This window comes from Sus scrofa, chromosome 6 (genome assembly GCF_054392235.1).
Source record: "Sus scrofa isolate SSC_HxYL_T2T_F1_AM1 chromosome 6, Sscrofa_HxYL_maternal_Yorkshire_Landrace_v2.0, whole genome shotgun sequence".
Taxonomy (NCBI): Eukaryota; Metazoa; Chordata; class Mammalia; order Artiodactyla; family Suidae; genus Sus; species Sus scrofa.
The window spans coordinates 54080537-54103261 of NC_139388.1; the positions used below are offsets into that span (position 1 = coordinate 54080537).

Consider the following 22725-nt stretch of genomic DNA (forward strand, 5'->3'; position numbering starts at 1 on the left):
AGAAAGAAAACCCTACTGACTGCCTATTTGGTATGTGTCAGATACTGTGCTAGGATCTGGCTAGGGTTTCATATACAGGATCTCATTTAATCTTCATAAGACCTCAGTGGGACAGGTTTTATCCCTATTTTGCAAGGAAGAAATTGGCTCTGGGAGGTTAAATGACCTGCTCAGAGTAGAATCCCTCTTGCCTCCTATGTAGATCTCTGCCCCTACTGAGGGAATTTTTACTGAGATATTTGGAGACCTCAGAGGATTTACTCTGCCCAATAGTTGTTTCTTTGTGAAAATTGGCAAATAGGAGGAAAGAGGAATGTGCTGTACTGGGGGTGGCTGGTTTTTACCCAAAGTTCACGTTGCAGGAGCCTGGAGAGGAGGACAGTGTAATTTCCATCTTTGGCCATAAGAGGGCAGCAGATATACCTACCTTGCAACTTCAGGCCTTGAAGTTAGGGTAGTACTGGAGAGGAGACTAGTGAAGGGACAGTTTCTGTGCTAGGCCATTTACCTGCATCAGTTTAACTCTGCACTGTATATGAAGTAGGGAGGCTGACACTTAGGGTACTTTTACTGTAGGTTAAACATTTTCTGGGCGTTACCTCATTCATTTTTGTCTTTTTTTTTTTTTTTTTTTTTTTTAGGGCTGCACCCCAGCGACATATGGAGGTTCCCAGGCTAGGGGTCTAATCAGAGCTACAGCTGCTGGCCTACACCACAGCCACAGCAATGCCTGATCCGAGCCATGTCTGCGACCCACACCATAGCTCATGGCAACACTGGATCCTTAACCCACCAAGTAAGGCCAGAGATCGAACCCACAACCTCATGGTTCCTAGTTGGATTCATTTCTGCTGTGCCACGATGGATGCTCCATGGAACTTGCTTTTTATTTTTAAATTTTATTTTTATTTTGGCCATGCCCACGTCCTATGGAAGTTTCTGGGTCAGGGATCAAACCTGTGCCATGGCAGTGACCTGACCCACAGCAGTGACAACACCAGATCCTTAACCACTAGGCCACCAAGGAACTCCTGGAACTTGCTTTTTAACGGCTCTTCATAAAAAAAAAAGAAAAAAAAGGAGTTCCTGTCGTGACGCAGTGGAAACAAATCCGACTAGGAACCATGAGGTTTCGGGTTCAATCCCTGGCCTCGCTGGATCCTTAACCCACTGTGTGAGGTCAGGGATAGAACCTACATCCTCATGGATGCTGGTCAGGTTCTTAATTTGTTCAGCAATGGGTACGCCCAATTCTTATAGCTTTATAATAAATCTTTATATCTGATAAAGCAAGTCATTCCCTCCTCACTTGTTCTTTATCTTTGGGAAAATCTTGTCTCTTCTTGGGCTTTTGCACATCCATATACACTTAGGATCAGCTGGTCAAGTTCCAAGAAAACTCTGTTGCGATTTTGGTTGGAATTTCACTGACTAATAGAAGATTTAGCTCATGTATTTATGAAGTTGAGATTTTTTTAAATCCATGAACATATGACATCTCTCCATTTATTCAGGTCTTTCTTAATATTTTTCGGTAAAGCTTAAAATTTTCTGCATTAGGATCTTACAAGTCTTTTGCTAATTTATTCAAAAATAGGAGTTCCCATTGTGGCGCAGTGGTTAACGAATCCGACTAGGAACCATGAGGTTGCAGGTTTGATCCCTGCCCTTGCTCAGTGGGTTAACGATCCGGCGTTGCCGTGAGCTGTGGTGTAGGTCGCAGATGTGGCTCGGATCCCTTGTTGCTGTGGCTCTGGCGTAGGCTGGTGGCTACGGCTCTGATTAGACCCCTAGCCTGGGAAATCTCCATATGCCACGGGAGCAGCCCAAGAAATAGCAATAAGACAAAAAAAAAAATCTATACTTTTTTTACTATAACTAATGTCTTTAAAAATTACGTTTTCGGAGTTCCCATGGTGGCGAAGCGAAAATGAATCCAACTAGGAACCATGAGGTTGCGGGTTTGATCCCTGGCCTTGCTCGGTGGGTTGGGGATCCAGTGTTGCCATGAGCTGTGGTGTAGGTCACAAACAAAGCTCGGATCTGGGTTGTTGTGACCATGGTGTAGGCCAGCAGCTTCAGCTCTGTTTGGACCCCTAGCATGGGAACATCCATATGCCTCGGGTGCGGCCCTAAAAAGACAAAAAAAAAAAAAAATTAAAAATTACCTTTTCTATTTGTTTCTAATTCATAGAAATGTAATAGATTTTTGTATAGTATATTGATTTTTTTCTTTTGTCTTTTTAGGGCTGCACCTGGGGCATATGGAGGTTACCATGCCAGGGGTTCAATCAGAGTTGAAACTGCTGGCCTACGCCACAGCCACAGCAACGCCAGATCCGAGCCATGTCTGTGACCTACACCACAGCTCACGGCAACACTGGATCCTTAATCCACTGAGCAAGGCCAGGGATCGAAACTGCATCCTCAGAGATGCTAGTCAGATTCATTTCTGCTGAGCCACGATGGGAACTCCCAGAAACTCTAATTTAAATTACAGTAGATTTTGTACCTGAAAACATGAAAGCCAGAAGAAAGTAGCACATTTTTCAAGTGCTAAAATGAAAGAACTGTCAACTAAGAATTCTATATCTGACAAAATTATCCTTTGGGAATGAAGGGGAAATCAGAACACTCTCTGATGAAATAAGACTACAAGAATTTTTTCCTTCTTTCCTACCCTTAAAGAAGGACCAAAGGAAGAAATGCCCAATTTATACTTTTTTTAGTGCTTAGCTTAGTGTCATATCTAAAATCTAACCAAATTTAAAGTAATTTAAACAAACAGAATATGTTCTCTTAAATAATAGGATCACAATAGAAATCAATAACAGAAAGACAATAGGAAAATCTGCAAAACACTTGGAAAGTAAACAACATATTTCCAAATGATCAGAGAAGTCATAAAGGAAATAAAAAAATTCAGTTAAACTAATTACTGAATAAAAATAAAGCACCATGATTTGTGAGATACAGTTTATGTAGTGCTGAGAGGGGGATTTATGTAACAAAATGCTTACAGGAAAAGAGGGAAATATCTCAAATCAATAATCTAAGTTCTTACCACAAGAAGCTAGAAAAATGAGAGCAAAAGGAACCCAACTCAAAAGCAGAAGCAAAGAACTAATCAAGTTAAAAACACCTAGGAGTGCCCATGGTGGCTCAGCAGAAACGAAACTGATTAGCATTCATGAGGACTCGGGTTCTATCCCTGTCCTTGCTCAGTGGGTTAAGGATCTGGCATTGCCATGAGCTGTGGTGTAGGTTGCAGATGTGGCTCAGATCTGGTGTTGTTGTGGCAGTGGTGTAGGCCAGGGGCTGCAGCTCTGATTTGACCCCTACCCTGGGAACCTCCATATGCTGCAGGTGCATCCCTAAAAAGACCAAATAAAAAAAGAAAAAGAAAAGAAAAGAGCACCTAGATGACCCTTACCCTAGGTACCATGAGAGGACAGGCTGGACCTGAGCCACTGGGAAGGGCAGTGCTTGAGTCTGGAGGGTCAGTGTTGGTTTTGTGGGTGGGATGTAGCTGGGAATGAAGGAGATGGGATGACTGTGGGGACCACAGTCTTTTCTCTTCACTTGGGAGGTTGCAGGCATATGGAGGAGCCCTCAGGTGATAGGTTCTACCCTGGGATATTTGTCTTCCTATGGGTCCCTTGGGAAAAATGTTTGCTCTGCTAGGAAGGACACTAGGCATGTGGCTCAGCCTGGAGGAGCTGGGAGAGTAGCCCAGGGGCTCTTCTCAGCCCTGCTGCCTTGGGGTGGGGGCTTAGCTGGGGTGGGGGGGAACAAGAGAGTGTGCTCATGGAGTGCTCCAGGCTGGGTGATGGGTGTGTTTCCAAAGTCAGGCACCAAGGGTCAGAAATTAATCATGAAACATTCCCTACACTATAAGCAAGTCAGTTGCCTGACTGTCGGGGTGGTGGTGTGGTGGTGGTGGTGGGTGGGGAGCAGGGAAGTTTCCCTTAGAGGTCAGAGCAAGCTTAGAGGTCAGAGCAAGCTATCAGCCTCCCCAGGGCCACACTCTGGGTACAGCCTTGCCATATGGTCAGTTGTAAAGTATGTACCAAAAAGTAATGTGCAAAGGGCTCGCTGCTTATAAATTAGAGAAAACAGGGTAATCCCTTAAAATTCTGCCTTATTGCATCTTCCTCAAAGAAAGAATAGAAATGGGTGGTATTTCCAGCCTTTAGTTCTCTTTCTGTCCTTCCTGCTGCAGCTCAATGGATGAGCATCATGGAGACGCTGTCCGTGGTGCTGACGAACACCAACTACCCAAGGGATTCTCCTCTGCTTTCTTTTCATTCTTAACAACTGAGTATTAGAATTCTCGTTGTGGTGCAGGGGAAAACGAATCTGACTAGTATCCTTGAGGATGTAGGTTCAATCCCTGGCCCCCCTCAGTGGGTTAAGGATCTGGTGTTGCTGTGGCTGTGGTGTTGGCTGGCAGCTGTAACTCTGATTCGACCCCTAGCCTGGGAACTTCCATATGCAGCAGGGTGGACCTAAAAAAGCAACAAGCAAACAAACAAACAAAAAACCCCACATCTGATTATTACTCATAAGTAAGAGGTGGAGAGGACCTCAGGGAGTATCGACTGGCCTCTGCCTCTATGCCTCAGAGGCAGTAAGGAGCTGTGAACATCATTACAGGACCTGCCCCACCATCAGGATGAGCAACTCCAGGTTGCCCATAAGCAGTTTGTAGTGAGAGAAGGTGATGACCATAGCCTTGAGAGATGTGGTAGACAGAACAAGGGGCCCTCAAAAATGTCTCTCAGAATCTGTGAATATGTCCCATGAAAAAGGGAATTTACAGATTAAATTAAGGATCATGTGATTAGGAGATTATGGTGGTTTATCCGGCTGGGCCCAATATAATCACAAGGGTCCTTTCATATACGTGAAAGAGGGAGGCAAGAGAGGCAGAACCAGGAAAGGAGATGATGGAAGCAGAACACAGAGAAACCTCAAGATGCGACACTGCTGGCTTTGACGATGGAAGAAGAGGCCGCAAGTCAAGGAAAGCAGGCAGCAAGGAAAAGGCAAGAAAAGAAACTCTCCTCTGGAGCCTCCAGAAAGAACAGGGCTATGATGACATCTTGATTTGTGTTCTTTTATACAGCAATTTGTGATAATTTGCTAAAGTAGCAACAGGAAATCACAAGAGGTGCCACCTTTTTTAACCTGACATTGTATGTTCTGAGATAAGGAATATCTTAGTGCTAAGTCATGATGTAAAGCTTAGGTTTTGGGAGCAGAGACAGGAGTTAGCACCAGGGGTGTGAGGAAGCTTAGGCCCATCCAGCCAGGAGAGGCTGGGGGTCCAGCTTCCAGAGAACCAGTGAGAAGGAGCACCACCTGAGGAGAGACCCTTTGGCAATTTTAGGGTCCAGTGTGGGCTAGGAGGTGACCCATGACTCAGAACCCATATGTCATGCAGACTAGCCAGGTGGGGCCCCCCAGGGAATGCGTCAGAGGCTCTGGGGGTGTCTCACTGGAGGAGACATGGCAAGGCAGGATCAGGGGCTCTCAGCTGCTCCTGAGCTGAGCACTCACCAGGAGTGGACACTGGGAGCTGGTGCTCTCTGAGGTCATGCTGGCCACTGGCCCTAGGAAAAGGTCAAGACTATTTGTGAAGGGGTGTGGGAGGAGGTCACAGTTTTGGTCAGAATATGGGACAAGGAGGTTCCCTTTTCCAAGCAGGGGGTAGAGACCTCCTTTCTCCACCAATGCAGTTTAGGAGGGGACAGGCCAGTAGGGAGGAAATGAGGAAGGTCCTTAAGAAGCCACATCTGTCCCGGACCCAGAGGGGAAGGATTCATAGGCTGATGGGGGTCCAGGAGAAAGCGGCTAGAGAAGAGAAAAAGGATCCAGGAAAGGACTCGGACCACAGGCTTTGAGCGGAAGGGTCAGGGCCTCAGAGGAAAGCAGGGTCAGCATGTGGGGAGGACACCTAGGGAGCCTGGGTGTCTTGGATCTGGTGACTGTAGTGGCTCTGCTGAGGCCAGACCTGCCCTTCAGGCCAGGAGATGCTGAATGGCAACAGTGGCCTCATTCTCTATCTCTATCTGCCTGGAAAGAGGTGTAAAGATCGTCTGAGACCTGCCATCCTGGCCAGGCTCATGTTCTCCCATCCTACACACCATGGGCTGTGGTTAATGCATCTGCCACGTGGGAGCATTTGACTTGACCTGGCCTGTCCAGGTGGCTTGTCTTTTCTGTGTGAACTTGGCCAGGACCACCCTCAGATTCTGAGGCTATAAATCCCCCTCATCAGGGTGGTTGAACTTAATTAGTTAATTATTAATATTATTATTACTTGCTTTTTTAGGGCTGTACCTATGGCATATGGAAGTTCCCAGGCTAGGGGTGGAATTGGAGCTGCAGCTGCTGGCCTATGCCACAGATCATGGCAACACTGGATCCTTAACTCACTTGAGTGAGGCCAGGGATTGAACCTGCATCCTTAAGGATACTAGTCAGGTTCCTAACCCACTGAGCCATAACGGGAACTTCAAGGGTGGTTGGATTTAAATAAATAGCAGGAGGTACAATTTGCTGAGCACTTACTACTTGCCAGCATAGCTGCAGGTCTGCTCAGAGAAGCAGGACAACACTTGAGTATGGAGGGTAGGAGGGGGACTTACATGTGCTAATTTATAGATGAGAAAGCTGTTGAGAAGCCCTCAGATCAGCAGCTGGTGAGGGAGGAGTGGATGAATGAGAGGGAATCTCCAGGGGGAAGTAGGGAGGCTGTGGAAAGCCAGGCTCAGAATCCGAGGGCGGGTGTCCTTCCTCCTGACCTGGGATCAGCCTGAGGGATAGAAGCAGCATCTAGGAAATGCCATCATACCTCCTGATCCTTGTGAGGAAAACACAACACCCCAGGGTGGCCACCAGAGCCACCCTAACCAGGACCCCAATCACGATGAGGATAATGACCTCCACACTGAAGGTTGGGCAGGTTTTTTTTTTACCTGAAAGGAGAAGAGAAAGGGGGAGGTGAAGGCTGAGTCCCTGGAAGGAAAACCACAAGGCTTCCAGGGGAGGGGGCCTGCTTAGGGTGGAAGGAAATGCCCTGAGGTCTGAGTGTGATGTGTGTGTTTTGTTATCGCAATGTCCTCCTCCGGACTCTCCCGCGGCAGGAGGTTGCATCATTTTCTCTTTCTCATATTTGGAACCTTGGACTTGCTCTAATTCTACATTCCCCCATATGTAGCCAGTTCTGCATCCTGTTCATTTTCCTTTAAGGTCAATTTTCCTCTCAAGCTATGCTCCTTCCTTTTGTTCCTTCTTTCCATCACTCTTTTTTTTTTTTTTTTTGGCCTTTTCTAGGGCTGCACTCGTGGCATATGGAGGTTCCCAGGCTAGGGGTCTAATCAGAGCTGTTGCCATCAGAGCCACAGCAATGCGGGATTCGAGCCACATCTGCAACCTTCACCATAGCTCATGGCAACACTGGATCCTTAACCCACTAAGCGAGGCCAGGGATCAAACCTGAAACCTCATCATGGTTCCTAGTCATGATTTGTCAACCACTAAGCCACGACGGGAACTCCACCTTTCCATCACTCTTGATGGTTTTAGAGGGCAGGCCCTCAACAGTCCACTAAACGCTGATGAGTAATAATAATAGCTGACTGTTTTCAGGTCCTGCCGTGTGGCTGGCATGGGGGAAATCCTTTATATCTCTCCCCTCTGATCCATCCCCATGAGGGAGAGGGCTCATTCCCAGCGTGCATGCATAGGTCTGATCTGCAGAGTGCTTAAACAAATCAGTGGAGGTCACGGAAGTGGTAAGTGGTTCCACTGTATCTAAGTTCTGCTTGAATTTACAGCTCCTAACAGCTATGTTAATGAGAACAGTAACGCTACTTGATAGCATTTATTGAGCCCTGGCTCTGTGTATGACACGAAGAGCTTTCGTCCCATTAAATATCCTCACCACAGCCTAAGATCCAGCTGTTCTAGTCCAGTTTCACTGATGAGGAAACTGAGGCTCAGGTGGTCGACTATCTTGCTGAAGATCAACCATCTAGGGCACATCAGAATCCAAACTATAAAAATCTTCTCATTCGCATTCTCATCCGCGTTGCTCTAGAGGCTCTGAAGGAGGGGCCCAGCTCCTCAAGGCTGCCGTCACTTTCAGTCCCTCACCCCTGCCAGTGAAGGACATGTGGAGGAAGTGGGGGAGGTAGGGTCACTCACATTTCACATCCAGCCTGAGGGGGTCACTTTTGCTGGAATTGCCCAGGTGGGAGGCCTCGCACTGATAATGCCCAGCATCCTCCCTCCTGACGGGCTCTATGGTGAGGGTGCCGTTGTCCTGGGACAGCTCCATCCTCTCTGTGAGCAGTAGACTCTGGCCATTGAAGAACCAGGAGATGGCGACCCCGGTGTCATTTGTGAGGCATTTCAGGACCACGGTGTCCTCGTGTTCTGTGACGGTGGTGCTGTTGGCTTCGACGATGGGCTTTGCCACTGGGTCTGCGGAGAAACAGAGGAGGTGACTTGGCGGCGAGTGTGTCTGGGGCCGGGGGCCACGCTCCTTCCTCAGAGACCTCAGCCATTCCTGGGGCCCAGTGACCTCTGTAAAGGCGACTCAGAGGATGGCCCTGACCCCGTGAACAAGGTCTTGGGTCTCTCCTCATGGAGGAAGTGTAAGGAGAGGGCAGCACCTCCTCTCAGACCTCCAGGTCCCCCGAGATGAGCCCTGACCAGTCCCCTCGACATCTCTGTAGTCTCAGCACTAGGAACATCTTCTCAGCCCACAGTCCAGCAAACTTAATGTCAAGTGGAATTTTCCCAATGGATTCCTATGTGATTCTTTTCTAGAACTTCTGTGACTTTAAAAGGTCAGGCCCCACGCCTCATATTCACTTCTGTATGTGTTGAGGAAGGCAGGCTTGCCAGCTCTGTCCATCTTTGGTGTAAAGGCAGCTTTACATAAAATAGAGAAGGTATTTACTTTCTGTTAAATTATTAGTGAACATGGATGGCCTTGCCCTGGCTTTGTCATCCGAGGAATTGAACAGCTTCCAATCTCAAGGGTTTCTTGCTCTAAAGAGAACTTGTACTTCCTAATCTGTAGAGTGATTATCACAGTGAAAGAAATCTCTGGAGACATAGTGCCAGTTTCACAAAATATTGGCACCCTTGGAATAGAAGGAAATTCCTGCTATTAAACAAAGGGCTTATTATATGAAAAGCCCAGAGCTAGCTTCACACTCAATGGTGAAGCACTGAAAGCTTCTCCTCTAAGATCAAGAAGGAGAGAAGGACGCCACTTTCACTACTGCTATTCAACACAGAACAGAAGTCCAAGCCAGAACAATTAGGCAAGAAAAAGAAATAGAAGGGATCCAAATTGGCAAGGAAGAGGTACAATTATGTCTGTTTGCAGACAGCATGACCTTACATGTAGAAAAACCTTGGAGTTCCTATTCATGGCACGGCAGAAACGAATCCGAATAGGAACCATGAGGTTGCAGGTTTAATCCCTGGCCTTGCTCAGTGGGTTAAGGATCTGGTGTTGCCGTGAGCTGTGGCGTAGGTCCCAGATGTGGCTTGGATTTGGCATTGCTGTGGCTGTGGTGTAGGCCAGCAGCTCTAGCTCCAATTTGACCCCTAGCCTGGGAACTTCCACATGCCATGTGTGCAGCCTCAAAAAGAAAAAAAAAAGAAAGAAAGAAAGAAAGAAAAACCTAAATATTCCACAAAAAACTGTTAGAACTAATAAGTGAACTTAGCAAAGTTGCAGGATACACAACAGACAAAAATCAGTTCTGTTTCTCTACACTAACAATGAATTACCTGTAAAGAAAAATCAATAAAACAATTGCATATACAATACCATCTAAAGAAATAAAATGCTTAGGAATAAATTTAGTGAGGCAAAAAACGGACATAGAAATCTACACCCTCCTTCACTGTTGGTGGGAATGTAAATTGGTACAACCACTATGGAAAACAGTATGGCGGTACCTCAGAAAACTAAATATAGAACTACCATATGACCCAGCAATCCTACTCCTGGGCATACATCCAGACAAAATTTTCATTCAAAAAGATACATGCACCTTTATGTTCATTGCAGCACTATTCACAATAGCCAAGACATGGAAACAACCTAAATGTCCATTAACAGATGAATGGATTAAGAAGATGTGGTATACATACACAGTGGAATACTACTCAGCCAAAAAAAGAACAAAATAATGCCATCTGCAGCAACATGGATGGAACTAGAGCTTCTCATACTACGTGATGTAAGTCAGAAGGAGAAAGACAAATACCATATGATATCACTTACATGTGGAACCTAATATATGGCACAAATAAACCTATCTATAGAAAAAAAACCTCATGGATGTAGAGAACAGACTTGTGGTTGCCAAGGGGAAGAGAGAGGGAGTGGGATGGATTTGGAGTTTGGGGTTAGAAGATGCAAACTCTTGCATTTGGAGTGAATAAGCAATGAGATCCTGTTGTGTAGCACAGGGAACTATGTCTAGCCACTTCTGATGAAACATGATGGAGGATAATGTGAGAAAAAGAATGCATATATATGACTGCAAGGAATGTGTGTGTGTATATATATATATATGTATGTATGCTGTATATATGTACAGCAGAAATTGACATAATATTGTAAATCAACTACAATAAAAATAATAAAAAAATATATATTTTGCTTTTTAGGGTCACACCATGGCATATGGAGGTTCCCAGGCTAGGGGTTGAATCGGAGATACAGCTGCTGGCCACAGCCACAGCAATGCAGGATCCGAGCAGAGTTTGCGACCTTCACCATGGCTCATGGCAACACCATATCCTTAACTCACTGAGCGAAGCCAGAGATCGAACTTGCAACCTCATGGTTCCTAGTCAGATTCGTTTCTGCTGTGCCACAATGGGAACTCCAAGATAATAAAAATCTTAAAGAAAAAAAATCTACAGAATTTTGCTGGAAGAAGAAGGATAGGAGTTCCCTGGTGGTGCAGTGAGTTAAGTATCTGGCATTGTCACTGCTATGGCTTGAGTTGCTGCTGTGGTATGGGTTTGATCCCTGGCTTGGGAACTTCTCCATGTCATGGAGGCAGCCTCCCTGCCCCCCCGCAAAAAAAAGAAAAGAAATTAAAGAAGCATGGATAAATGGAAAGACATCTGTGTTCATGGATGGGAAGATGTAATATTGTTAAGATGACAACTTAACAAAGAGATCCACAGATTCAATGCAATCCCTATCAAAATCCCAATGAAATATGATGCAGATACTGAAATTTCCAAAAAGTCACATATAATCTCAAAGGACCCCAAACAGCTAAAATAAATCTTGAAAAAGAACAAAATCGGAGGACTCGTACTTTTTGATTTTAAAAGTCACTGCAGGGGGAGTTCTTGTTGTGGCTCAGTGGGTTACGAATCCAACTAGTATCTATGAGGATTCAGGTTTGATCCCTGGCCTTGCTCAGTGGGTTAAAGGATCCAGTGTTGCTGTGAGCTACAGTGTAGGTTGCAGATGTGGCTCAGGTCTGGTGTTCCTGTGACTGTGGCTGTGTGTGTAGGCAGGTAGCTACAGCTCCAATTGCACCCCTAGCCTGGGAACTTCCATATGCTATAGGTGCGACCCAAAAAAGACAAAAAAAAAAAAAAACAAAAAAGCAACTGCAAAGCTACAGTAACCAAGATAATGTGAGTCTGACATAAAGATAGACATATAGACCAATGGAATAGAAATAGAGACCCCAGAAGTAAATCCCAGGGTATATGGTCACATGATTTTCAGCAAGATGCCAAGACCATTCAATGGGGAAAAAATCTATTCAAAAAATGGTAACAGGAAAACTGAATATACACAAACAAATGAAGCAGAACCCTTAGCTTGTACCATGGACAAAAATTAAAATAAATTTAAAATTTTAGCAGTTCCCATGGTGGCTCAGCAGGTTAAGAACCTGACACAGTGTCCACGGGTATGTGGGTTTGATCCCTGGCCTCATTCGGTGGGTTAAGGATTTGGCATTGCCACAGCTGAGGTGTAGGTCACAGATGCAGCTCAGATCTGGCATTGCTGTGGCTGTGGTGTAGGCCTCAGATGCAGCTCTGATTCGACCCCTAGCCTGGGAACCTCCATATGCCACTGGGGCACATGCAGGTTTTTCCTAAAAAGAAAAAAAAATTTTTTGTCATTTGCAACAATATGGATGGACTTGGAGGTATAATGGTAAGTGAAATAAGTCAGCTAGAGAAAGACCAATACTGTATAATATCACTTAGATGTGGAATCTAAAAAATTAAGCAAACTGGTGAATATAAAACTTCCATATGCTGAAGGTATGGCCATAAAAAGAAAAAAAAATCCTTAAACATGAGAGTCAAAAGTATAAAAGTCTTAGAAGAAAACATAGAGGAAAACTTCTTGAAACTGGATTTGCTAATGATTTCTGAGATAAGATACCAAAAGCACAGACAACAGAAGAAAAAAACCGGTAAATTGGATTATATCAAAAGAAAATTTCTGTGTATCAAAGGGCAAAAATCAAGAGGGTGCTGGCAACCCACGGATTGGGAGAAAACATTTGCAAATCACATCTGGTAAGAGATTAATGTCCACTTTTTCTTTCTTTCTTTTTTAATTTTTTTTGGCTTTTGTCTTTTTAGGGCTGCACCCATGGCATATAGAGGTTCCCAGGCTAGGGGTCGAATCAGAGCTGTAGCTGCCGGCCTACACCACAGCTCATGGTAAGGCTGGATCCTTATCCTACTGAGCGAGGCCAGGGATTGAACACATACCTTCATGGTTCCTAGTTGGATTCATTTCTGCTGTGCCACGATGGGAACTTCTAATGTCCACCTGTTCAATTCAACAACAAAAAGAAATTAACCCTGAGGACCTTTCATCTTTTCCCATCTGCAATGTGCCCGCCACTGCACACATGAGGCTGAGAGAACCCTCTCCCCACATCCAGGCTGGACTCAAGGTCTGCCAGGAAAAACCAGACAGCAAGGAGAGGAAGGGCCTGCTGAGATATAGTGGGAGGGTTTGGGCACACATTTGGGATTTGCTTGTAACTTTTGGGAAGTTGGGAAGTAACTTCTTTCGGACTCTTCTCTGAAAATCTACAGGCTCTATCACACAGCTTGGTAACGATGGTCCAGGGGTCACTTACCAGAGACTGTGATAGCCTTGACCGTGGTGTTACTGAGGCCAGTGACAGAGTTATGGACAAGGCAGCTATAGAATCCACTATCATTTGCAGCAATGTTGAGGATAAAGGTCCTGTGTGATCGCTGGGGCCTCCCAGCGATAAGTCAAGAACAGAGCGGCTGGGTTAGAGGCTACACGGCTGGAGAGGCTGAGGTTGCCTCTGGATGATCATAGGAGTCTGAGGGGGAAAATGTGGGAGTGCCTGGGCCATTTGGAGCAGAGAGCATAAAGCCATGTGTGATGTAATCAGAGGGAGGAGGAAGCTCCTGGAGTGTGTAAAGGCCACAGTGTCCTTCTGAACTTGGTATAATCTCGTTTTAAAACTTTCTGACAATAACCGCCCCTCATTTTCCCTCACTCTGAGTCTGAGACATTAACAAATCTCTTTCTCCCATCACAGGATAGTGATCCTGAGCCTTTCAATGCAGAGCTACACATCCCCTCCCAGTCTTAGCTCAAGGCTGGGCCTGTCCTGATTTGCCCGGGACAGGAAGTCATGTCGCATCTGTGGGTCCAAGGGTGACAATCTAGGCACTTGGTCCTGAGGGGAATGGGTATGACCTCTAGCAGTGTGGATTTCAGTGGGCAGCTGAGGCCATATAGGAACCAAAGTTACTCACGGATAACATTCAGGGTGAATGGATCACTGCAGGCGGCACTCCCTGGGTTCTGGGTTTCACACTCATAGGGTCCTGCGTCGTTCCTTTTGATGCTGACTAAAGCGAGTGTCCTGTTGTCCTTGGACAGGTCCAGCCTGGTGCTGCTGGGGAGGCTCTGGTTGTTGATCCACCACCTGTAGGTTGTGTGCTGAGTCTCAGGTTCACATGTTAACACCACAGTGTCCTTGTGCTCCACGAGGTTGGGGTTGTTGCTGGTGATGACGGGCCTGGGTAACACCGCTGTGCAGGTAACAGAGAGAACATTGCCTTTCTTATACCTTTGACTCCTCCAAGAGTGTCTTCAGTCAGAGCTGGCATCTCTCACCTCTCAGTCAACCTGAGTCTTTAAAGAATCAGGCAGGTTTGTGTATCCCAAGACAAATGAGAATGTGAGGCCACCTGCTCTATATCTAGGAGAAAGCACGGGCGTCTTCTGGACTGAGTTGTGGAAAGAACCAGGTGGAAGTCGGAGACCACCTGGCAGGTGTCTGGTTCTTCCCTGACCAGCCTGGCCTGGGAACTTGGGGTTTGAGCAGAAAGAAACAAGGGGAGACCAGAAGAAAGCTCAGAGGTCAGCTCAGTACTCAGAGTCTGGAGGTGGGCAGTTCTCTCCAAGGGTTTCATAATGACTGACATGAGGCAGTGGCCCCATAAATGGTAGGGCAGAGTCCAGTGAATCAAAGAGAAAAGAATGATGGAGTTCCTATGATGGCTCAGTAGTAATGAACCCAACTAGCATCTATGAGGATGCGGGTTCGATCCCTGACTTCGCTCAGTGGGTTAAGGATCTGGCATTGCTGTGACCTGTGGTTGCAGGCGTGGCTAAGATTCCTCGATGCTGTGGCTGTGGCATAGGCCGCAGCAGCAGCTCTGATTCAACCCCTAGCCTGGGAGCCTCCATAGGCTGCAAGTGCAGCCCAAACCCCAAAAAAAAAAAAAAAAAAAAAAAGAGAGAGAGAGAGAGAGAGAAAAGAGTGAGCAGATAGGCAGGCAGGAGGGAATGATAAGTGAATGAATGAATGAAAGACCCATAACCTCTGTAGAGACTGCCTCCTGGGTGCAGGATCCAAGAGGGTCTGGCCACTCACGCTTCTGCTCCCTCGTGGGGAGATGCCCACACCATTTACTCCTCCCCTCCTTCACAAAAGCAGCTGTGTGTGTTGCACATGGGTCCTGTGCTGGTTGCAGGTATAGAGTGGGGACTGAGAATGACAAGTGCTTTCCTTTATCCTCCAACACATCAGGAAACACATTTCAAGTTTAGTGTGGGGAGATGTGGATCTGCCATCTGAGGAAGGTGCCTGGACTTTGTCTGCACTGGCTTGGATTGTTGCCTCAGATTATTTATTTATTTATTTATTTATTTATTTATTTTGGTCTTTTTGCTGTTTCTTTGGGCCACTCCCGTGGCATATGGAGATTCCCAGGCTAGGGGTTGAATCGGAGCTGTAGCCACCGGCCTACGCCAGAGCCACAGCAACGCGGGATCCGAGCCGCGTCTGCAATCTATACCACAGCTCACGGCAACGCCAGATCGTTAACCCACTGAGCAAGGGCAGGGACCAAACTCGAAACCTCATGGTTCCTAGTCGGATTCGTTAACTACTGCGCCACGATGGGAACTCCTGCCTCAGATAATTTAGTTCTCTGGCAAATGCAGATTAATTTTCCATTTGGCCTCACTCCCCAGACCAGAATCTCTCCCTCTGAGCTGGGGATGCTCAGAAGAAAGGATCTGAACCAAGGTCTAGTCTTGGGGTCTAGAGACATCTAATGAGGCCCTGAGGGTGTGGGAGAGGAGGGGGCTATAGATGCAGACCCACTTCTTGTGACTTATCTGCCACTAGTGTCTGTGTGATCCTGATTCAGTGACTGTATTCACTGTGCCTGAGTTTCCCCGTAATAAAATAAGACGAATGGTAAATGGTTTCAGACTTATCATGTTGTTTGTATATTAACTGTAAATCATTCATAATTAACAACCTAAAGCTGGGCATAGAGGAGTTGCCAAATAAACTGTCCAGTATAGTTTGTGTCCACAGGGGCTGAGTCCTGGTGGACAAGGAGCTGCCAGGAGCATCTTTTCTCCTTTGTTCATCCCTGGGGACACTGATCTTCCTCTGGGGTCTCGTTAGTCCCCATAGAAATTGGCTAATGGCCTGGGGACCTGATCCACCTTGCTTTTCATGCTGAGTCTCAGGCGAAGGACTAGGCTCCACCCCTGCCCAGATGTGGCTCTTGGGGCTGAGCCCTGACTGGTGAGCAGCTCAAAGCCTTGGGACTCAGGCAGCTGGGAACTGGCTGCTCCCTGTCAGCCCTGCCGCACAGACCCTCTAGGGTCACTGGAGGCAGGGGCCCTGGGACAGGGTCTGGGGAGGGGGCTTCCCAGGGCTGAGCTTCTTGGTGAGGATCCTGGGGGGCCCTGAGGCCAGGCCCCTACTGAGTCCTACAGGGTCTTCCTTATGGTCACGGTCACAGGGAGGGGCCCAGGGGGTTGACTGAGACTGATCTCCCTCTGCTGAGTTACTGCCATTGGACTGGTCCTTCTTTTTGCACAGAATGTCTGTAGGGTCTGGATTCCAGGAAATGAATTTTGATTCTTTGAATTTTGTTTCCAATGCGTGTGTCCTGAACTAAATTTTCAAATCCCCAACATGGGATATAATGCAGAGGGGATGGGGCACAGTCCAAGCCTGTCAATCTTGAGGGTATGACTAGAATTCACCCCACCCGTCACCCAGAGTTCAGAGAAGAATCACTCACGGTACACACGGAGTTGTCCAGTCACACTTTCAGTCTGATTATCTCTCTTTGTGGCAAGTAGGGTGTAGTAGTTTCCTGTGTCACTCTGGGCGACCTTCTGGAACAGCAGGGATCCATTGGGGTAGATTGTCTCTTGACTGCTCTGTGCAGGCCCTGGGGTATTTGCTTGAGCGTCCACTCTACATGATGCGATTAACTGGTTGGTCTCTACCCTTTCTCCTTTGTACCAGCAGTAGTCTAGGATATTCTCTGTCACATTGTGGACAAGTAGAAGAACACTTGTCCCTTCCACAGCATTGAAGGGCACTGATTCAATAGTGATCTGGGCAGTGGTGGGCAGGTTCCAGAAGGTTAGGAGTGAGCCTAGGAGGGAAGAGAGAGAAATCAGTTAATATATGGACTTATGCATTGGGATGGGAAATAGACCTGGGTCCTGAGCAGGTCTATTTATACCTCAGCCTTGTTGTATGTTTTTGTAGAATGTATGTGTGTGTGTCCTACTGGTGCATGGTCAGCAGCATGACCTCGTTTCTTCTGCCCCCTGAGCTTGTTATTTCCCCTGGTTGGAATACTCCTCCCAGGTGTGTGCCTGGCTCACTCCCTCACAGCCCTCACTCACCTGCTCACACTCAGGGGGCTGTTAGGAGCCGCCCTCCCCAATCACCTGCTTTAATGACTCCGTCTTCATATCTACCTTTTCCTGCTTTGTTTCAAGTCACTTGTCAGCACTGATAGCACATTCTGGATCTCTTTGCTTGTCTGTCTTCCTCCCATAGAACGTGAGCTCTGTGAGGGCAAGGACTTGTCTGATTCTCTTGTCCCCTGAGTGCTTGGAACAGGCTGCAAACACCTGGTGATGAAGCAATCATTGTCCCCAGGGCCCTCCACACCTTGGTGTTTATTTGCATTTTCTGAAGTCGGTGGGTCATGTAATGTTTAGTGTCCCTGGCTGAGTTGTTTTTCTATGACAATAATTATGACTAGTATTGTCATCGGTTTTCAATGATTTTTATTATTATTTTTTTGGTATTTTTAGGGCCGCACCCACAGCATATGGAGGTTCACAGGCTAGGGGGCCAAGCAGAGCTGTAGCTGCCAGCCTACACCAGAGCCACAGCCACAGCCAGATCCAAGCCATGATTGCGACCTACACTACAGCTCACAGCAGCATCAGATCCTTCAACCACTGAGCGAGGCCAGGGATAGAACCTGTAACCTCATGGATACTAGTCAGATTCATTTCCGCTGAGTCAGGACAGGAACTCCAGTTTTCAACAATTATTGCTCAGTGAAGAATAATTTGCAAGACCTACAGAACCTGTAGGTGTCCTGCCCCTCACCAATTGCAGTTCACTAAGATTTTCCTGTTGCTGAGCCCCTCCCCCCTCCTACCCTGGTCCTCTGTCCTCTCCCCTCAGGTCCAAACAGAAGCCCCCAGTCCCCTCTCAGAGCCTTGTCTCCCCAGGAGACCCCAACCAGGCTCTGTTCTCCCATCTCCAGCCACTCCCTGAAAATTGTCCCCTCTCACCTGCCAGCAGGAGCCTGTGCCAGGGGACATGCCCTCTGTGGCCAGGGGCTGAGGGGGGCTCCATGGTGCCTGGTGCCTGCTGTGTCCCTCCCTGTGAGAGAAGAGTTTCTGCTCCAGAAAGGCCCACAAGCACTGCTGTCTGAGGTGTGAGCTCTGCTGTCCTTCCTCCCTCTGTGCTGGGCCTCCTCCTGGGGCAGGAGCACTTCACTGGGTCACGTGGGTGGGGGCGGGGTCTCTCCAGGACCCTCCCTCTCCCTCCCCTCTCGTTCCTGCCTCCCCAGTGCCCTCCTTCCCCTCTCCTTCTGTCTCTATGTCCATCCCTGGACACTTCTGAGACACACACACACACACACACACACACACACACACACACACACACACACTATTGTTTGGACAAGCACAACCCAGTGGTGTCTGGGTCATGGGCTCCCTACAGCTATGGATCAGAATTCATTCTCAGCCTCCCACACAGCCCTCTCTTATCTCCTTCTGGCTTTTCCCTCCCGAGCAGGAGCCTGGGTTGGGGGGGAAGCATCAGGAAGCCTTGTCATAGGAATGTCACCCCACTGTGCATGGGAATCAGCTCTGGAACTTTATAAGGACCAAGAATGCCCAGGTGACACCTTAGAAAAGCTGCTTCAACAGCTGCCTGGATCACATGCTGCCCAGCCTGGCTGAGAGCCTGCAATGCTGGTGAGGCTGCTTCTCCCCACCCACCCCAGTGTTGCCCTCAGCTGTGTTCTGGCCTGGGGTCTGTCAGCACCACACAGAGCCAGGCATCTCCAAACCCTGTGATACTTTCCTTTTGTGACACAGAACCCCAGCTGGGCACCCGGGGTGGCTCTTCCCAGTTCTCAAAAATTGGAGAGAGTTGGATTTACTCCCAGCAGGAAGGTCACAGATGACTCTGGAGGTGAGAAAGAGGCAAGCTGAGTGACAACTGATCAGGGGACCTGACCTCCATCTTTAGTGTCACCAGCCTGGTGGCTGTTTCCAAGGACAAAGACCCAGAGCTGGATGTCAGAAGGAGCTATAGGTTTTCCCACCTTGGCTCAGTGGTTTAAGGATTCAGTGTTGCTGCAGCTGTTCCACAGGTCATAGCTGTGGCTTAGATTTGATCCCTGGCCCGGGAACTTCCTTATGCCAAGTCTATGGTTGAAGAAGAAAAAAAAGGAAAAGGAGGAGCTGCAGTTCCCAGGTGTGAAAGGAAAGGTTTCCTGTGTGTCCTTGGAGGAGAGGATGGTGCTGCTGGGAGACAGGGCAGCTAGAGATGTAAATCTTGCCTGTGTGTGCGTGTGTTGGGGGGTATACTCATCTTTTCCCATTTTCTCCAGCTGGAACCCTGGGCATCATCCTGGCCACGTCCTACTCCCATCCAGTCCATCATGAAGTCCTGTTCCCCTGGCCCCTCTAGAAACCATAGGAATCTGGCCCTTCTCCCACCTTCACTGCCCCTTCCTCTTAATGACTGTGACAAATCTTTCTGTGTCTCTGTCTTTGCCCCCTCCAGGCCTTTTCCACAAAGTAGCCAGAGGATCTTTCTAAAACTTAAATCTGGTCACACACTCCCAGCCTTTCAACAGGCCCATCCTTGCTCTCAGGATAAAGCCCCAAATCCTGGAAACAGCCTCCCAAACCAGGTGTCTAAATCTGGGCCTCTGTGCACCTGGCTCCTTCTCCTCCTCCCCTCCCTCAGTGAGCTCCCTCTGTACTGCAAGCTGCCACTTCCCTGGGACCCTTTTGCCCAGCAGCCATCTGCTCATCTTTGGGTCCAGTGTCACCTTCTTGGGAAGCCTCCCTCTTACATTTCTCAGGATTTTCCTTCTTGTATTCACCACAGATTGGCAGATGAGAAAACTCAGATAATCAGATAATTATATCTGACTTGTGGGAGGGTTATTAATGCCTGTGTCCCCAGCTCAAACATGAACCTGTCCTCACCATGAGAGTCCAGGCCTGGTACAGGTAAAGGTTTGTTGGGTGTCTGCTGAAAGAACCTGCACCAATGGAGAGTTTTGGGTCCAGAATCAAGGTTGGGGCACATGGCAGTTTTGAGCTCACACATTCCCTGCCCTCAGGAGGCTGGGGTGGCCATGTCCTTGCCCACACTGGCCAGGCAAGGATGCCCAGGAGCCCTTGCTCCCTCAGAGCCTCAGTGTCATCATCTGGGAAATGGGGTGATCATAATGACACTAGTGTCATCTGTTACTGGCCAGACCAAACTGATGAGTAGGATGGCTCCAGCCAGCCAGGATGCCCTTGGAGTTGGGGTGGGTCTGATTCATTCAGCAGAGGCCTGCACCAGGGCAGGGCCTCAGGAAACGACAGGGGAATCTAGGGGATTGGGGGGATGAGCCCTTGGGAGTAGGCAGGCCCATGGGTTTGGGAGTAGGACGGGCTCAGCCCTGTGCAGGGGGCCCTACCCAAGAGGATTCTAACTTCTCACAACAACCCTAAGGGCAGCACGATCATTATTATCCCCTATTATCCTCGTGTTACAGTTCACCCATTCCTTCCTTCTTAATGGAATGAATATTTGAGTGCCTGTGTCCTGGCACAGCAGGCTCTGCAACTGTGGGGCAGACAGAGCCCCGCTCTCAGGGAACTCACAGGCTAGATGGCGGCAAAGGTAAGGATAACCCCCATCCCTCCTGAGGGCTGGTTGTGTGACAGCGCCAAACACACTACTGCGCTCTTCCAAACCTCACAACAGCACTGGGATAGGCACTCCTGTCATCACGCCCATTTTATAACTCAGAAAGTTGAGGCAGGGAAGGAGGGAGCCTCTTGTCCGTGTCCCACTCCTCATAGCCTGAGGAACCAGGTCTCCCTTTCTTGACCATGGTCTGTACTGCCTCTGGGCTCTATGTCCTGTGTGTGGGGCTGAGTCTTACAGTGTGACAGGGAAGGCCCTTGGGCCCCAGTCTGAGCTCCGAGCCTACTTAAGCCTGCTTATGCATCTGGACCAACTCCAGTTCTATCCTTGCTAATGATAAAGTCTATGGCAGGGAGGATGATGAGCTTGGGGGTCTCTGGGCTTGAGGGCTCTGTCAGTTTCCTTCCTGCACAGGAACCTCCCATAGGTCCTCACTTGGATTGACGCATACTCCTAATCCAGCAAGGACTTCATGTGTGCCTCTGCCTGAGGCTTGTACCATCTCTGTTTGGCCCATCAGTTTGTCTCCAGCCTGCTGAGATCTGTAAATAATGTGACGCTGGAGAGAACCAAGGTGACAGCTCTCCCTTCTCCTAAGCAATGGTCAGGGTGTCCAAAGCCAACCCTGGGCCCCCTGGTCCTAGGAGTAGGTATCAGGAAGTCAGGTCCTAGGGCAGCCAGGCTGAAGCAGGTGAACTGACAATGAATGGATGAGCGGATTGAATGAGGGATGGTGGGACAGGACTGCTTTGAGCTGTACTGTGCCCCTCCCCCAGGCAGTCCCTACTACGGGGCATCCCTTCCTCTTACTTTTCCCTGATTCATCCCAAACATCCTCCCAGAGCAACGGTTGCTAAATCTCTTCCCCATTACCATCTGATTGATGCCAGAGACCTGAAAATTGGGCTTGGACCACTTCTACCTTGGAAACATGGAGGGTAGAGGTTGCCCACACTCACCTAGTGAGTACCGAGGAGGAGCAGGAATCCTGGTTTGGAACACTCACATCCTGGACTCTCTTCCAGTTTTCCCAGAGCACAGAGTGCCTCACTCCCCGCTCACTGAGCTCCGCTGAGGGGGTGTTGTGTGTCGGCAGCTGCGGTGGCTCATGCTTTAATCTATGCAGAGGCTGATGGCAAGTGTCAAACTCCAGTTCACACTTCCTAAGATGGTACTGGGCAACTGATAAGTCTCTGTGGCCAGGGTACTATCTTCCTCTCACATGACCCCCTCTCACAGTGGATTTTTCCTGTACCCACTCCACACAGGACGTCACTGGGCCAGTCCAAGAGCTTTCCCAGTTCTCTTGGCAGTGAAGTCAAGGCCACTTGGTCCCCAGTTTCCCGTAGGATGTCTAAGGTTCCTTCAGGGCTGCTGTCCTCTCCCACTCACCTTTGGCTTTGCGGTTTAGCCACCGCTGGCGCCTGCAGCTCTTGTACCCCTCTTTGTCCCTCTTCGAGGCCCATGCCCCACTGGCCAAGGCGGTCCCATTTCCCTAGCTTACTCCTTAAATCCTCTGAGGTCCCAGATCCGGGGCCAATTCCCGCTGCAAGGCGGGTGCGGTGGAGCCTCCACACCATCCAATCCCAGACTTTCTTTGCTCTGAGTCCCGCCCCCTGAGCAATCCGAGCGAGCGTCACTGCACTGCCAGACCCTGCCCCCCTCGGCTAGGGCCTGAGGCCCCGCCCCCTCCAGCACTGTGCAGTCTGCGATCAACAAAAAGTACATCGCTGGAGGCAGCAAGGCTGTGTGTCAAGCTGAACTAATGGGGAGTCCCGCGGGGGTCTCCCCAGCAGGGAAGCCCATCTTTTCTCATGTTGGGTGTCAGCGTCATTTTTTCGCTCACCTTCCTAAATTAAAATCCTCTAGAACGCACCCCACCCACCAGCTGGAGCGGGAGACA

At 48.4% G+C, this 22725-nt stretch overlaps 1 protein-coding gene across 7 annotated transcripts in view; it reads right to left on the bottom strand.

The window, feature by feature from the left end:
- The window catches only part of LOC146402378 (cell adhesion molecule CEACAM1-like), a 29914-nt gene that overhangs the window by 3327 nt on the left and 3862 nt on the right, over positions 1-22725 (bottom strand). Inside the window, exons 1-7 of one of the 7 annotated variants that reach the window (XM_084961090.1) lie at positions 21782-22365; positions 18965-19073; positions 18167-18257; positions 16639-17001; positions 13837-14115; positions 8215-8493; positions 6860-6983 (exon numbers count right to left, since the gene is read on the bottom strand). In XM_084961090.1, the coding sequence (XP_084817216.1) occupies positions 6860-6983; positions 8215-8493; positions 13837-14115; positions 16639-17001; positions 18167-18230 (1109 nt within the window). In that variant the 5' untranslated portion in view covers positions 18231-18257; positions 18965-19073; positions 21782-22365. Of the gene's footprint in view, positions 1-6859; positions 6984-7876; positions 8494-12801; positions 12863-13836; positions 14116-16638; positions 17002-18166; positions 18342-18964; positions 19074-21781; positions 22366-22725 lie in introns of those variants that run through there. The other 6 variants (XM_084961095.1, XM_084961094.1, XM_084961093.1 and 3 more) reach the window with 6 other exon arrangements.